At 37.6% G+C, this 16,169-nt stretch overlaps 2 protein-coding genes across 3 annotated transcripts in view; both read left to right on the top strand.

Moving 5' to 3' along the window:
• The window catches only part of mpv17 (mitochondrial inner membrane protein MPV17), a 15,484-nt gene extending 6,310 nt beyond the window's left edge, over window positions 1-9,174 (top strand). For both annotated transcript variants that reach the window (XM_008397199.2, XM_008397197.2), the window contains exons 4-8: window positions 757-849; window positions 1,520-1,615; window positions 6,888-6,920; window positions 8,293-8,345; window positions 8,510-9,174. In XM_008397199.2, coding sequence (XP_008395421.1) covers window positions 757-849; window positions 1,520-1,615; window positions 6,888-6,920; window positions 8,293-8,345; window positions 8,510-8,579 — 345 coding nt within the window. In that variant the 3' untranslated portion in view covers window positions 8,580-9,174. The remainder of the gene's footprint in view (window positions 1-756; window positions 850-1,519; window positions 1,616-6,887; window positions 6,921-8,292; window positions 8,346-8,509) is intronic.
• A 106-nt stretch (window positions 9,175-9,280) lies between these two features.
• uts1 (urotensin 1) lies at window positions 9,281-12,513 on the top strand. The gene is made up of 2 exons (XM_008397200.2): window positions 9,281-11,636; window positions 11,834-12,513. Exon 2 carries the CDS (start codon window positions 11,837-11,839, stop codon window positions 12,278-12,280), a length of 444 nt encoding a protein of 147 aa, XP_008395422.1. The 5' UTR covers window positions 9,281-11,636; window positions 11,834-11,836; the 3' UTR covers window positions 12,281-12,513.
• Window positions 12,514-16,169: the final 3,656 nt, after the last annotated feature.

Genomic DNA, 16,169 nt, shown 5'->3' with positions numbered 1-16,169 from the left:
GGCAGAGGCTCCGCCGAACCCCTGGGGTTCGATCGAACCCAGGTTAAGAACCACTGCTCTAGGGTTTAAAACAAATTCATAATTTGCTGCAGTAACATTGAAGATTTGTTAAAAATTGAGCCTTTTGATTAAGATCTGTGCAAATCAGTGGAAATATTTATGGAAAAGTAAACAAACAACTTATTGCAATTGTTAATCTTTCAGATCAGTAGAGAAATGTTTAGCCTCTTGTTTTCAGAGTTGTTTAAATTGAGTCATATTGTAGAGTTTTGTAGCATCCACAGCTTGTTTGTCAATCAAATTTCAGTTCAGACTTTGACTAGGCCTCTTCATTTTGTTGTTGAGCAACAAACTGAGGACAAAACATTGTAAGAGAAGTTCTATTTAAGTGATTGCTTTGTTAAATATGTCTGGCAGTAATAAAACAAATATATTTATCTTTCATGAAATGAAGGAGTTGGTTGGTGTTTTTCCTCTTTTTTTAAAATTCTGTCTTTATTTTCAAACAGAAGTTTACTTTAACTCTTTTATCTTTTGTCTGTTTTTAGAATTTATTCAAATTAACGACTAATTTGATAAAAGCTTTTTTTCACAGAACTGACTATATATTTGTTTTACAGGAATTGCAAGAAATGCCACAAAATGTGTTAGAATTTTTCAAATCTGTGAAATAATTTCACCGCCATATAAAAGATGTTTTTTTTTTTTTTGTACATCTGCATTTAAGTTTGAGGATAATTTGTTTCCACGTTAAAGGGTCCGGTAATCGGCAGCTGGTACAAAGTTTTGGACAGGATCGTGGTTGGAGGCTCTAAATCTGACGCCATGAAGAAAATGCTTGTTGACCAGGTGAGAGAAAACGGTGGTTAGCATCGACTGTAAATTATGTGCAGCCTATTAAGTTTATTCTGTCTGTAATTACTGTTATAGTCAAAAGTCACTTCAGTACCCAAGAAAACAGCTGTTAACTTGCTAATGTTCTATTAGCAGAGCTAATGTTTTTGCTTGGCATAAACCGTTTTAGATAAATTCTAAAGTGCCAATTTACTTTTCTGTTTTGAAAAAAGTTTGACATCTATATTGAAGTTTTAGGTGTAAAATTTCTTCCATGTTGTTTGCTGTTTATATTCAGGCTCTTATTTTGAAGTGGATGTACTGTTTACGCAGCAGTTCCATTTCCTCTCCTGATGTTTTTTTTCCTTTTTTTCAATAACTTTATTTCACACAAGGAACATAAAATAACAAAGTAAAATATAGACAGTAGATATAAACAGAAATACAATAGAACATGTAAATTATGCCAGAGCTAATGTTTGTGATTAGTGCGTTAGCGTTATCTTTAGCGTTATCTTTAGCGTTAGCGTTATCTTTAGCGTTAVCGTTATCTTTAGCRTTAGCGTTATCTTTAGCGTTAGCGTTATCTTTAGCGTTAGCGTTATCTTTAGCGTTATCTTTAGCGTTAGCAGAAGCACCACTGATTCCTTTCTTCTGCTTTTTTTGTATATGTTTGTGTTCTCAGTTGTGTTTTGCTCCGTGCTTCCTGGGAACTTTCCTCTGTATTTCCGGAGCCCTGAACGGACTAACAGTGGAGGAGAACATTACCAAACTTAAGAGGGTGAGCAAATACAGATGTGAACTATTATCAAATAAATTTAAGCTCAAGAAAAATACTTGAATACTGTCAGCCTGATCTATTAGAGATAAAGCACTTAAAGCTACTAGCAGCCAAATAAGCTACATATTAGTCGTCCACCTCATTCAGAAAAGGGTGAACACATTATTGGTTTTAATTAAATCATACAGGAGAAAATGAGTGAATTGATCTACTTTCTAAAGCACTTAACACCAAACAAATGCAGGAGGCCTTCAGGCAGGACGATGGAGACGAATTTACTTGTTTTAATCACCAATATGTCGAGTGATTTGGGGTTTTCTGTGATACTGTGACAGCAGTGAAATACGGCAATCCCATTGGTCATATCATAATGTGCTTATGGCAAGGCATGTGTGTATTTATTTAATATACTTGCAATCAAATGTAATTTTGTTCCCTTGCAGTTAATAATTAATTGCGTAAAATATGTTAAAAAGAAACTAAGCCAGAGTTACATAATGTGAAGTTTTAATCCTGTCTTTACAGCAGAAGTTTTTTATTCATCTGCTTGCCAAATATTTGAACCACTTTTTTTGTTCTATTTTCATAAAAAGAAAAACCTTTCAGTTTTGTAAAACTTTTTGTTCAACATATGACGAGTGTGATGTTTTTATCTTAACCTCTCGGTGATGTACATTACAAAAGTGACCCTTAGGGATTAAAATTACTCTGCAGGTCGATACAAACTGACCAAAAACCTGTTACAAATATTGACACAAAAGGAGGAAGTTTGATTTTTTTTTTTCCTTGGGGAAACAGTTGAAGACCTCAAACACCTTCATTAATGTTGGAAACTATTTCCTGGGAGAGAGGAAGAGGCAGGAGGAGGAGGAGGGGGGATTGTCGGACCAGCCAGGGTGACTCATAGCGTGTGTGTGTGTGTGTGTGCGCACGCGTGTGTATGTTTGTATGCCAGGTCAGTGCAAACCGTCGTGTTGTGCCAGCTGCTCAAACGTCCATCAGCGCTTTGCTTACCCAGTGTGCCGCTGATCACCATCAATTATTTACCAAAGGAGAGGCTTGGACCTGGAAGGCCAACCTGGTAAATGTCAGAAAGGACACAAAATAAATGACAAATGAGCTCATTATTACGACGCCGCCTGGCGACGCGTGAGAGGAAAACTGATGCAGCGGGCGACTAAACGGCTGCTCACAGAATCAAAACTTTCTGGATACTTTTTATGTTTTTGAGCCAATTATTGAATGCATATTGATCATCAAGATTTTATTATGCTTCCTTGAACAGCTCAGGATATTCCTATGAAGTTTTTTTTTTTTTTTTTTTGCACAAAATGAGATTTATGTTCCTTTTCTGAGGGGTTTTAGGGCGTTTTGTCACTTTAAATCCAAATAAGCTGCTGCTGGCCACGCCCACTAACTCAGCGTTTTACCTTACACATGAAAATGGCTGCAATTACACAACCGTGCATCTTTGAAAAGCATAAGTGGAGCCTCCTGCACAACCAACAAGCCAACAACAAAACATTCATCTTCTCCAGCAAACGTTGTACAGCGATTACAGCGGTAAAACCCTGCTAGAGCTCCACTTGGGTTGCTAGGTAACGGGCTGGGCTTGGCTGGGGTTGCTAGGTAACGGCGCAGTGCCCGAAGATTGACTCCAGGCAACACAAAACATTAATTTAGTTCCCAAAAAGCTGCTTTGTCTTTTTTATTTAAGCACTTCAGCTGTTTTTAGAAGCAGTTGAATCCCAAATGAAAAAATAAAAAAGTGCAAAGTGTGAATCTTAGGTCACAATTTAAGTGTAAATGCAAGAAGATTATAAAGAAATTTAATTAAATCATCAAAACCTGTTATTTATTGACACTTTTCTTCTGAAAGACGCACATTTTTGGTGTAATTTTTTTTCTTATCTTTTATCTAGCATCAGTACTAAATAATAATGTTGTTTCGAGACCATTTTCATGTAATATATTGACACAAAAAATGCAACTTCACTCACTCAAAGATGAATAAACTTTAACTTTTAAAAAAAAAACAATTAACGCCAGAGCTGAAAGTTTTAGCAAACATCCAAAAATAAAACACAAGTCAAATTTAAAATGGGAATAAAAACCACACAACTGAAACCATTAATAAAAAAGATTTTGATCTTTAATCAGAATTTCTATTTAAAATTAATCACCAGAATGGAAATTCATTTTAATTTATCATGCGATTTGATTAGTTGGTTAATGCGGCTGGTTCAGTGGCCACCTCTAAAAAAACAGGAGTCAGCTGAGGACACACTGCCATCAGCTTCAGCATCCCAACCTCAGGAAAACAAACCGTTCTGCCCATCAATCATCATTTCCAAACAATTTGAAGCCCATCAATCTACAATGGGACAAATCAGTCAGAAATGGAAAACGGTTGAGACAGCTGCCAGTCTTCCCAGGACTTCATGTTCAGCAAATTCACCCTGCAATGCTCCAGAAGCGCCATCTCAGACGCTACGGTTGGAATAGAAATGTATTTTATTTTCCCACAGTGGGATAATTCAGGCGAAGGAGAAATGCAAATGGAGGAGAAAGGATCTGCTAGAACGCTCCTCTGTGCGCCTAGGATGCATCAGTCTGTCACTAGCTGTTCATGACAAGAAGATGAAATTGGAATCACGAAAATAAATTCGCTTAATAGGAACAATTTTGAAAATAGTTTTTAGGTTTTTTTGGCAGTATCAAAATTAGTGTATTTTGTAAAACTGACATGTTTAGATAAAACATTTTAAACTGAAAGTAAAACCTTGATGGTTTAAAAAAAATTGAGTCATGAGTCCTCTACTTTTGTGCTAATAACTTTCCTTTAGCTCCCCCTAGAGGGTAGGAGTAAAACATCAAGTTCCATTTGAATAATCATCCATCCATCCATCTTCTTTACACCCTTGTCCCTCAGTGGGGTCAGGTGCCTCTCCAACTAACGTTCCGGGCGAGAGGCGGGGTCACCTGGACAGGTCACCAGTCTGTCGCAGGGCAACACAGAGACACACAGGACACACACCCTCACACCTAGGGGCAATTTGGAGAGACTAATTAACCTAACAGTCATGTTTTTGGACTGTGGGAGGAAACCGGAGTACCTGGAGAAAACCCACCATGCACAGGTGGGTTTTCTGCATGGAGACTCCATGCAGAAAGACCGGGCCGGGAATCGAACCCAGAACCTTCTTGCTGCAAGGCAACAGCTCTACCAACTGTGCCACCGTGCAGCCCCTTTGAAAAATAATGTCAATGGAAAATATATTAAAATTTTGTGCAAAAAAAATTTTTTTTACAAAAAATTATGAAAAACACAAATTGATGGTCACTTTTACACAACTTTTGTGTAAAATAATTTTTTAAACAAAATTCAAATTAATTTTTCATTTGAATATTTGTTCAAATGGAAGACTTATCTTCCATTTGAACAAACATTTCACCAAATTACATCTTTAAAAAAGGGTCATAACAGGACAAAGCTTCATGACGTCGTCATTTTAAAGTTTCAACACGTTTTTCTGCTGAACTCCTTCAGAATATAAATTGAGTTTTTGTCTGGTGCACAAACACAGACTGGTCTGAATGCATCAAGCTCCTTTAAAGTGGGTCGAAAATGTCTCCTTTTGTTCTGTTGTCTGAAGATTGTGACGTGTTTTAACCTCAGGTGGTGAAGTAGCTTGTTTGTCCATAATTAGAAAAGTGTTTCAGCCTGAAAAAAAGAAAAAGAAACAGACCAGGAACATTGGCTTGTTGTTTTTATACGCCGAGACACATTCAGGTGACCTTTAGGTAGAATGACATGAAACTTTACTTCTGTAATGTTTTGTCTGCGCTACCAAATGGTCTTTATTAGTATGTGCTGTGGGGTCAAAAGGTCACAGTCAGGGTGAGGCAGTAATAACCATATTTTACCTTATATTTGTGGTTTTGATCATAGTCCAGGTTCTGGATTAACCTCTTTCTGATTAATGGCCCAAATATTTCAGTTACTAACATCATGATGAGGTGAATCATCCCTGCTGATGCAGAGGGAACTGGATGATTAAACCCCAAATTAATTATATTTCAAGCAAGAGTCGATCATTACTGTGTATTTAATGCAATACATATTATAAAATGTGTCTGTTTTGGTTACTTTATTTCTTTTTCCTGTATTTTTGTTGATTCTGATCGTCTTTCTTTCCTCCCATTCGTCCTTTCTTCATCCCTCCATCCTCATTTTCCCATTCTCTGGGTTTTCTGGTTCTTCATTCCGGTCCTCATCTTTCTTCCAGAAATATTGAATATCTGTATTTAAACTCCGGTTTGGCGAAATTTTACGATTTAGAAATAAAAAATGTTTATTTCTGTTTCTTCCGTCTTCAATCCCTCCTTCTTCCGCAGGTGGAACACTAATTTATGTGAAGGGACAGGAATTCAAATTAAAACGGAAAAAACTTTTGAGCCTGAGTTTTAATAACCGTTTCACCGAGTCCTTCCCAGCGCAGCCAAACGTTTTCGTCCAGTTTGCTTCTTTTCTCCGACCTTCATGACGAGGATGTGAGCAGCTTGTTCCTCAGCGGCTGTGAGGACTTCATGTTTCATGAATGAACTTAATCGTTGTCTGCACCGATTGTTGGGCTGTGGCACTGAAAGTGAAATTAAACATTCATGCTGAAACAGAACCTTAAGTCGAGGAACATGCAGAGATGCAAGCGGTTTCTGTCCGAGCATCAATTATTTCTACAACAGGAAATGGGAGCAAAGTTTTTATGCAGATTCTGTTTGTGAAGCTGAAGATTTTATCTGGTTTGGTTTTAAATGTTAAGAGCTAAAATCTTTGTTTGTTTTGATTTTAACATCTGAATTTTTATTTATTTATTCATTTTATGACATTAACTCATATGATACATCGCATACAGATGAAATAGTTATGATAAGACAAAAAAAAAACATTCAGGTCACATCAGTGTCACGAAAAGAGTAAAGAAAATATGATCTCTACATTTATTTAGTTCATTTTGAGCCATTTTTAAATTCAGTTTCAGAGACAAATACAAACCTGTATATAAAAAAATATTCTATTTCTTCCAATTCTGAAGAAATCCTCTTTATTTCATAAATTTTTTAAGTGCCTGTATGTATTTAATGTCTTTGCTTTTATATGCCAATATCTATACACACACATGTTTGCGTAGTTTAGTGGATTTTTATTTTGAAGTGCTATGCCTTACTTGTTTTTCTCTATACAATAATATATATTTTTATTTTCTCACAGGACTACACAGATGCCCTGATCTCTAATTACTATGTAAGTTTCTGATGTTGAATGAACTGGTTTTGGTTTTTCTGTCATGGTTGTGAGATAATTTTTTATACCCAAACGTAGGACTTTGATTTAGACTCTAACGAAGCTGTAGAGTTGTAAACATTAGAAAAAAAATCAACTGCAGTAGCACCGTTCAACCTGAGGAGGGCAGCACTGAGATGGTTTTAGGCCAAGCATTGCACAATTAAATTATATTTTAAGAAATATGATTTTAACATATTTGTTGTGACATTAGATAATATGTAAAAATATAGCTCCTCTGCCTTCTTCCAGTGCTAACTACAGAAGAAAGAAAATATGTCAAACAACCAATCAGAGCCACAAGGAGGGTCTTAGTGCTGTCAATCAGGTTGTGTATGATTCTCATACCTTTATTTCTGCTATGCAGCAGATTCTGCCAGCCTGCTAAAGCTAGTTAGCGTAGTCATAATGGTAAGTTGTTTCTCCGCCGTTTGCACATTTAACAGCTAATACACAATCTTAAATGACAGCGCTAAGACCCTCCGCCTGGCTCTGATTGATTGTTTTTGACTGAAAGTGATGCATTTTTGCAGATTGATATCGTAGGAGCTTGAACTTTTTCACAGATTATCCGTTTCATATTATGCAGTGACAACATGATGACAGTTTTAATAAATATGTCAAAACAAATTATAAAAGTTGCATCATGCAGTTTTCAGCAAATTTATATGGAAATGTCAAAATGCACCCATATATATAAATAAATATAATAGTCTAAATAAAGATGGAACCTTCAAGATCCTGTGGGTTGGGTGGTAAGTAGTAACATTTACTCAGTTACGCTTTAGTAACTTTTCTTAAAAATGTACTTTTAAAAGTATTTTTACTATGCTGTACTACTTACTTTTACTTAAGTAATTTTACTATGAAGTATTTCTACTCTTACTAGAGTAAAATTCCTGGATTTTCTACCCACTGAATGAAAAACAAACATGTTTTAAACACCTGCAGATTGTTAGTTTTTTATTGAAAGAATTTGGAAACGTTTTATTTCACCTGATTTTGTTATTTTTTCTACTTAGATGTATTATTGTCAATTTTATTCTTAGAATACCAAAATTTAAACTTAACTGTATATTTTGGTCCATCTGATTGTCTAATTTTTAAATATTAAATGATTCATTTTTTGTTCTGTTACTTTTACCAAATACTTTTTTACTCTCAAGGAATTTCTAGCTACGTTTTACTTAAAAACATGTTGAAGTAGCACTACTTTTACTTGAGTAACATTTCTCTATCCACCTCTGGTCTTTTGTTTATCAGCAGAAAGTTCATTTGAGGTCAGTTACTCTTTATAAACATAAATTCTCGTCTGGTTTTAATATTTTTTTAGCTGTGGCCTCCAGTCCAGATTGCTAATTTCTACTTCGTTCCGCTGCAACACAGGTGAGATTCTTATGCTTCTGTTTCTTTCCAGTCATATTGGAAGATACTAAGCTTTTTTTAAAAAGGTTTATTCTGCAAATGTTGATATTTTTAGAGTGAATTTAAATCTACCAACCCCAGTTTAAGTGCATTCCCACATGGTGGGTTTTTGCTCCTCGTTGCAGGCTGGCCGTCGTCCAGATCGTCGCCGTCGCCTGGAACTCCTACCTGACCTGGAAGGCCAACAAGATGTGAAGAAACCTCACAAGTCCAGCTTGTCTTGTTGCTGCTGATGATGATTTTTACACTCATTTGTACTGTAGACTGCGAGTGTGTGTGAAAAATGAGCACAACTTACTTTAGTCTTCTGATATTTCCAAAGTGTAAAACTGTGAATCACATGTAAAAGGTCGGGGAGGATTGCTCGTCTACTCCGAGTGACAAATTCGCACTTGAAAGTCAAACTTGCATTTTTGCAGAAACGTCTGTGAAAGTTTATTTATGGAAATGGGATTTGGCTGCAGAGCTGCAGTGGAGCCACACGTACATTAACACCTGCTGGCTGATGAAGGGGATGTTCTCCTCATCGCCTCGATGAGCTTCACTCATAATGTATTTTTGATTTACTGGACTCTTCTCCACCTGACTCATTGTTGTACTTTGTTCTGGTTTCTCCTGCCAGCATTTTAAAAACCCTCAGGAACAAAATGTTGTTTTCTAAAAGTCTTATCCATCATGGTTTACTCTTTGTTTTCGTTTAACTTTAGATTTGGAAGAATCTCGCCTGCATTTCCATTGACCACATAATTGCACAATTTGACATTTTGAAAATAAATTTGCTTCATGGAAACACGCCAGTTTCTAAATTAATGAATAAAAAATGCTTTTTGCTAAAAGGTTCTAGTGCTACGGTGAGGAAACTGAACTCTGTTTATGTCACAAAACTGCACTGGAAACGCTTTTGAGGCTCTCTTTCCTAGACGAGTCTTCCAGGTGTTTATGGTTTTAATGGTTCGTTTACCACTTTTTCTCGTTTGTGGAAACTGACTTTCTACTTTTATCCAGATTCATTAATGTTGACTTTTCTTCACATCTCTACTTGAATGTCTGTCGATCAGGGCAGAATTTGTTGCTTTTTGAAATATTTTCACCCTCAGTGGTTTATTGAATCTACAGGTAAGAGGAGAGCCAGACCTGGTTGTAGCAAAAACAATTGATTGATTACAATGAATTGATGATTTAACGATATTTTCACCATGTTGGTTTTGATCCGTTTAGTTCAAGTGAACCATCGTCGTCTCTTCATCCTAAAACTTCCCCCTGTAGTCGGTATGAACCAGGTTGGCATTTTAATACGCGGTGAATATTTACTGTGCACATTTTAACAAATAAAAATCCTACATAATGTTTGAAACCTTAACAGTTTGCTGGTTAATGCCAGTGGACTGTCTGCCCTCGGTGAACTTCAGGGGAAACTTCTTAGTTTTGGTGAGTTGTTGTGTTTTTTGGAGGCTGCTGAGCGACGCTGGCAGCCACATTAACAAACACTCAGGCTATATCTGCAAGCGGAGAGCATCTGACGAATGCATTGAAACTCCGCCAAACAGCCTCTTTTACCCCCTCCAGGGACGGGAGCAGCTCTACCCACAGCGCTGCAGGTTTTTGAAGCAGCACTCCAACTGCCTGTGATTTTCAAATTAAGCCAAGGTGATAAAAGGAGTGGAGTGTTGTTGCAGAGTAACCTGAACAGGAGGGTGGGTGGAGTTCATCTGGACGCAGCCATGCACAAACGTTGGAGCATTTCTCTATATTTTGCTTCCAAACACTTTGGAAGTGGCCTTGGTCAGAAGTTTGAAGTGTTTGTTTGAACTTGGTTTTACTTTGCATTGATTTTCAGTCCAATCATTATTTCTGCATGTTATGCAGAGCAGAAAAAGCGTCTTAATAATATAGTCTTTTGAATAATATAGTCAGGATTTTACTCTGAGAATTGTAATTTGAGTACATTTAATCAAGAAAAACATATTGGTCCAGCTCTAAACTGCAAAAACACAAAATCTTATCAATTATTTTAGACTCATTTCTAGTGGAAATGTCTTAGTACACTTTAAATGATGCAAAACTAACTTACTAGTAACTTTTCAGTGAGAAATGGCAGCAAATTTTAATTTATTGGCAAAAAATACTAGAAATAATCGGGGAGATTTTTTCACTTAACTATTTTTCCACATACATTAAAAGCTTCTCCTTGGTTTGATATTATTTCAAGTGTTTAAGATATTTGCACTACAAACAAGAACAAATAATCTTGATAAGATTTAGTGTTTTTGCAGTGTAGATGGCAGGACATCAGAGACTGAAAACCTTTTAAGGCTCAACTTTGAACTCTGTGGCCAAATTTAGACAGAAAAGGTCGAACAGACACAAAATCAACTTTTTTCCACATTCATGTTCTGAATTAACATATTTAATTTTCTCTCACTTCAAGTCAGTAAGTTTGGCGAAACCTGCATAAAAGTTTTGTTTTTGCAGTGATTTCATACCTAATTATTGGACGTAAAAACATTTATGCCAACCTGCAGAATTATTGAGTCTTAGTTGTATTTCAAGTGGCCAAATGGAGGCAGTGGTTCATGTTTCTGTGATTTATAATAAACTTGTGTGAAATTATCTTATGATATTTAAAATATTCCTTTTTGTTATGTGAAATCTAATGTTAAAAAAGTGGAAGCAGGTTCAGCACCATGGACAGCTCACTGCTCAGGTTCAATCAACAGAAGAAAAAATGTTTTTCTAGTTTAATTTTCTCTCTTTGCTTCATTGTTGGGTTTAAACTTTGAATTGAAATTTTCATGCCAGCTTTTGAAAATCATAAATGAAAAATAATTCATAGTTTGGGATGCTAAACAAATGTTTTGACCAAACTTCAAAAAGCATAAGGAAGGAGCAAAATTTATCAAATAAATCCCGTTTTTTTTCTCTCTTTTCTTTATTTTTTAGCTGTTAAACCCAAATAAAAGGAGCCAGTGGAGATTCTGGCGTTTTCTTCCTTCATCTTGTAAAAGAAGATGGAAAACAAACAAAGCTGTAAAAGCTGCTGCTCATATTCTCGCTCCGCCAGCTGCCGCATCGTTGTGCGTCTTTTAGAGCTGCCCGCTTTCCAAGACGGCGGCATGTTGTTGCATTGACGTCAAAAAGGAGCGGGCTGGATGTATAAAACCCTCAGACCTCTGGAGCCGCGGCTCACAGGACTTTCCAGAATCAGACCAGACATCTCTGAAAAGTTCAGCTGCATCCACTGACGAAAATCAAGTGAGTTCTGCAGCTTTTTACATCCATCTAAAGGTCATAGTTGTCTTTAACTGGGACAAATCTCTTCAGGAGTTTTTTTTATAAATGTCATGCAAAAAAATATATATTTACTTTATTTTTGCCAAAATGTTTACACTGTCAAATGTTTTAAGTTTCAAAACTAATTTAAAAAAATCGTAATTTCCTTTCGGTTGCAGGACATGAAGCCGGTCCCCCTCCTGCTGCTCCTCTCCTCGGTCCTCCTCTCGTCACACCCCCGCCCCGCCGCCGGCAGACCGCGCTCTCTCCCCGGCTGGCTGGATGGCACCAGCCGCCTCCAGACGCAGCAGGTGGACGATGTTCTCCTCAGGGCGGCCACGGAAGGCGCCGCCTCGGATCTGGTGGGTGACCACCTGCTGCGGCTGCTCCAGCGGAGGGACCCGGACCGCCTCCACCTGCTGCTGCCGGAAGTTGACGGCGCGGAGACGGAGGAGGACGAGGCGCTGAGGACCGCGGAGCAGCTGCTGAAGCGCAGCGAGGAGCCGCCGCTCTCCATCGACCTGACCTTCCACCTGCTGAGGAATATGATCCAGATGGCCAAGATGGAGAGCCAGCGGGAGCAGGCTCAGCTCAACCGCAAGGTGCTCGACGAGGTGGGGAAGTGAAGCTTCCCGGGGATTCCTCCATGGCAGAGTCCAAAACCTCTGGCATGATGCGCCTGCCTTCCCCACTGGCAACACTTTACGCACACATGGTGCCATTTTACGCATGTGTTTTTTGTTTGTTTTCATCGAAGAGCGGTGACGGAAAACACGGATCTTCTCAGACCCCCTCATTCCCATCAATCCCCGCTAAACTGAACTGTAGTGGATCTGCTTATAAAGTGGAAACCACCCGACGCCCTTCTGTCTGTTTTCAATGTTGTCATTTGGAAATCAGCTGCTCTTTAAATCCGTGACTGATGAATGAGGGCGTGAATGGTACCACTAATAGTTCCAGGAACCGTTTTTATTTTCTGTCCAAACAAAACTGTCTGGAAAAGATTCACATTTCAAAATTTACTAAATAAAACTAAGAAACATAAATACTTTTAACTTATTTAAATGAAACCACTTCTGATTGGGGATGAAACTATTAATCGTGTTGAATCTGTTATTGAAATAACCGTCAACTGATCGATTAATCGTTAATTGGAGTAGGCTATTTGCTTAAAAAGCAACATATTCAGAGCAGCAATCAGGCAAAAACGGTATCAAATACAAATAATATTTGCTTTGAAGGTGAAAACATTTCTGTCTGCAAATATGTTTTTGCCCAAACTCCTCAAGTGGCTGCTATCAGCTTCACCCAAATCAAATTCACTAAAGAAACTTATTGCATTTTAGGGAATAAAATTTAAAAAATAAATGTAACTATTTGCATCTCTTGGTGTATTTCTAATATATAAAAAAGTTTTAAGTGGCTAAATTAAAAATCTATAGAACGTGCCAATTTTTTATCCGATTAATTGATTAATTGTCAGAATAATCCGTCACTACTTACAGTTCAGAACTGTGGAACAATTTATCTGAACAAAAAGAGAATCTGTTTGTGTGCTGGAGCAAACGTCGTGTTTGACTGATGTTCTGTTACGACGTTTTCATTTCCGCTCACGTTGTCTTTAAGTTTCTACCTGAGCAGGAGCAGCTCACCTGTATGAACTGTAGCATGTAAACTGAAAAAAGAACAAAAAAAAAGCTTAGTTTCGTTCATGTCTCTCACATCTGTCTTTGTTTTAGCAACAGTTTCAAAAAGCTTTTTGTCATTTATATTTTGTAATAAAAAAGATTACTGAAAAAATGGTGTGTTTTCACTTCTCTTGTAAATATTAGTTTATTTGTCATTGTGCTGTGTTTTTTAGAAATATCATCTTAAAACTGTAAGAACTGCAGATTAAATCAAACATTCAAATCACTTTAATTTAAACCCATTTTCTTAAATATTCTGCAGCCGTGATGGAGAAAACTTCAAGCTTTGTGACGGCGGATCAAACTCATTTTCATCTGTGGCAGAATGTATTTGTATTGATGAAACCCATTAAATGCTAAATTTGCTTAATTAGTACATCTTAAATTGTAACAACTTTAAACATCTTTACACATTTGTCCAAAAAAAATGGACTAAATAATATTTAACCATTGTTATTGTACCTATATATTCAATTCATTGTTCATTCATTTTCAAAGCAATACTCTAAACCTAACTTCAACTCAGTCCTAAATTTAATCTCTAACCCAAAACCAGAACTTATTTTTCCTTTTGCTGCGGCTTTGGGCCCCATAAAGATCCATCAGTCCTCACAGTTCAAGCATTTGTTGGAAAATTTGACCTGATAAGCTGAGAAATGTTAAAACTACATTTGGATCCAGGTGTTTAGGTTCCGTCTTGGGCTGCAGTTGCCACTAAATATAATTTGATTTAATTAGCATTGTGTACTTTTTAAGTTTCTCTGTGTTTTCTCTCTTTCTGCAGGTGTAGAAACAGACTTCTTTAAAGTTTTCTCTTTATTTTCTTTCTTTCCATCACATTTGAAATGAACCCAGATCCGTTTCTAACACGTCCATAAACAACTTCTGCCTGTTTTCCTTATGTTGTTGTTGTTGTTTTATCCACATTTGAAGTCGTACTCACACACCAACTGGAAGCCAAAGTATCAGTCACTGGTTTAGAGCTCCTTGTTCTCTGCACAGTTACACATCTTGCCAGAAATGTTGCAACTTAAACAAAAGTCAAGCTGTGAAATTAGAGCATCGGATTAGCTGGAGAGCGACCAATAAACTAGAGAGAAATGTGTCATCACTTTCATGTCATCTGCTCCGTCTCATCTTGTTGATGAGAGTCTTGCTAAAGATCCATGAAGTCCAATGAGGAGTGACAGCTGATGGAGTCATGAGCGACTTGTTGAGAACAAACGATAAGAGAAAGAGAGATGAAAACAAACGCAGAAGGAAAATTGGCTTCCGGGCTCCTGTGTTTCTGTGACTCACTTTGAAATATATAAATATGATCATCAGATGTTTAAATTAGGGCTGCACAGTGGCGCAGTTGGTAGAGCTGTTGCCTTGCAGCAAGAAGGTTCTGGGTTCGATTCCCGGCCCCGGTCTTTCTGCATGGAGTCTCCATGTTCTCCCTGTGCATGGTGGGTTTTCTCCTGGTACTCCGGTTTCCTCAGTCCAAAAACATGACTGTCAAGTTAATTGGTCTGTCTAAATTGCCCCTAGGTGTGTGTGTGTATGGTTGTGTGTCTCTGTGTTGCCCTGCGACAGACTGGCGACCTGTCCAGGTGACCCCGCCTCTCGCCCGGTACGCCAGCTGGAGAGGCACCAGCACCTCCTGACCCCACTGAGGGACAAGGGTGTAAGAAAATGGATGGATGGATGTTTAAATCAGCTTCTCAGCCACTGCTGTGTCAGATCAGCTAATAGCAGCGCAGGCTAATCTACCACAGCAATCAATCATTAAAATAAACACCGAGCCTGAAAACACTTTTAAATAATGTTGATCATGTTTTCATTATCTTTGTGATCAGTACTTACTCTGTTGTCAGTATCTTTAATCATTATCATCAATATGATTATGAAAGATTAAGACTAAATACTTTATGAGTCAAAATATCAGCTTAATTACAAGTAAATAAGAAGAAACAAACATTTCTGTGTCTATACGCCTCAGAGTCCAAAAAGCCTCCAAGTTCTCCAGAAACAGCAGGTAAACAGATCAATAGGACGTTTTTAAGCCTGAAAAATTGAAAACGTAATCTTTCTTTTGCTTATTTGTTTCAGAAATCAATCTATTGGCAACTGCAGGACGTCATTAATCTGGCTGTGCTGGTCCGTTTTGACCCAGTTCAGCCAACAGACGAGTCCTGAGTGATGCTGCTGTCAAACTTACCACACAAAGTTTCAACTCATGATGAGAAGATTTTTCTTTTTCTGGATCCTGAGAAAGTTCCTCAGATGACATTTCTTTAAAAGTGATGTATTATTTCTCTTACTCTCCAGTATTATTAGCTCACATTTGAACCTTTGTGTGAATCTGGATTCTTCCATTTTGCCGTCACTTTTTCTGTTTCCCTTTGGGACAATAAAAGTTATTTCTCTTCTTTTTTTTTCTGTCTTCTTGGTCTTAATCCCCTCACACAGTTTTTTTTTAAAACATTATTTACATAACATCTTAAATTAGTAACTAAACTGACAGCTTTGCAAAGCTTCCATGCTGAGGAACACAATCGTTTCCACTTCTCCACCCACAGCCCAGAATGCCGTCTTAAACCCACTGCATTCATCCTGGGAGTTATAAGTAGACAGATGTATTTTCTACACAAAGCAGCAGCTTCCTGGTTCTGAAACGTGGGAGGCAAAGAAACTCAAAGTGATTCCTGCATCTTTGTTTCTCCAGATGGATCATCTCTGAACTGTACAGAATCAGTTGTGACTCTTTGCTGTGGCTGGACTCATTCAGAGGCTCGTTGGCCATCTGAGGTTCTGGAGGTTTCCCCAACGGACGAATCGTATG

This window comes from Poecilia reticulata, linkage group LG21, assembly GCF_000633615.1.
Source record: "Poecilia reticulata strain Guanapo linkage group LG21, Guppy_female_1.0+MT, whole genome shotgun sequence".
In the NCBI taxonomy this organism is placed as follows: domain Eukaryota; kingdom Metazoa; phylum Chordata; class Actinopteri; order Cyprinodontiformes; family Poeciliidae; genus Poecilia; species Poecilia reticulata.
The sequence above is the reverse complement of the archived record's forward strand: the minus strand, read 5'-3'. Positions and strand labels throughout refer to the sequence as shown.

Bases quoted from the DNA above. Each gene is read 5' to 3' on its own strand.
- uts1 (XM_008397200.2), top strand. From the start codon at position 11,837: ATGAAGCCGGTCCCCCTCCTGCTGCTCCTCTCCTCGGTCCTCCTCTCG.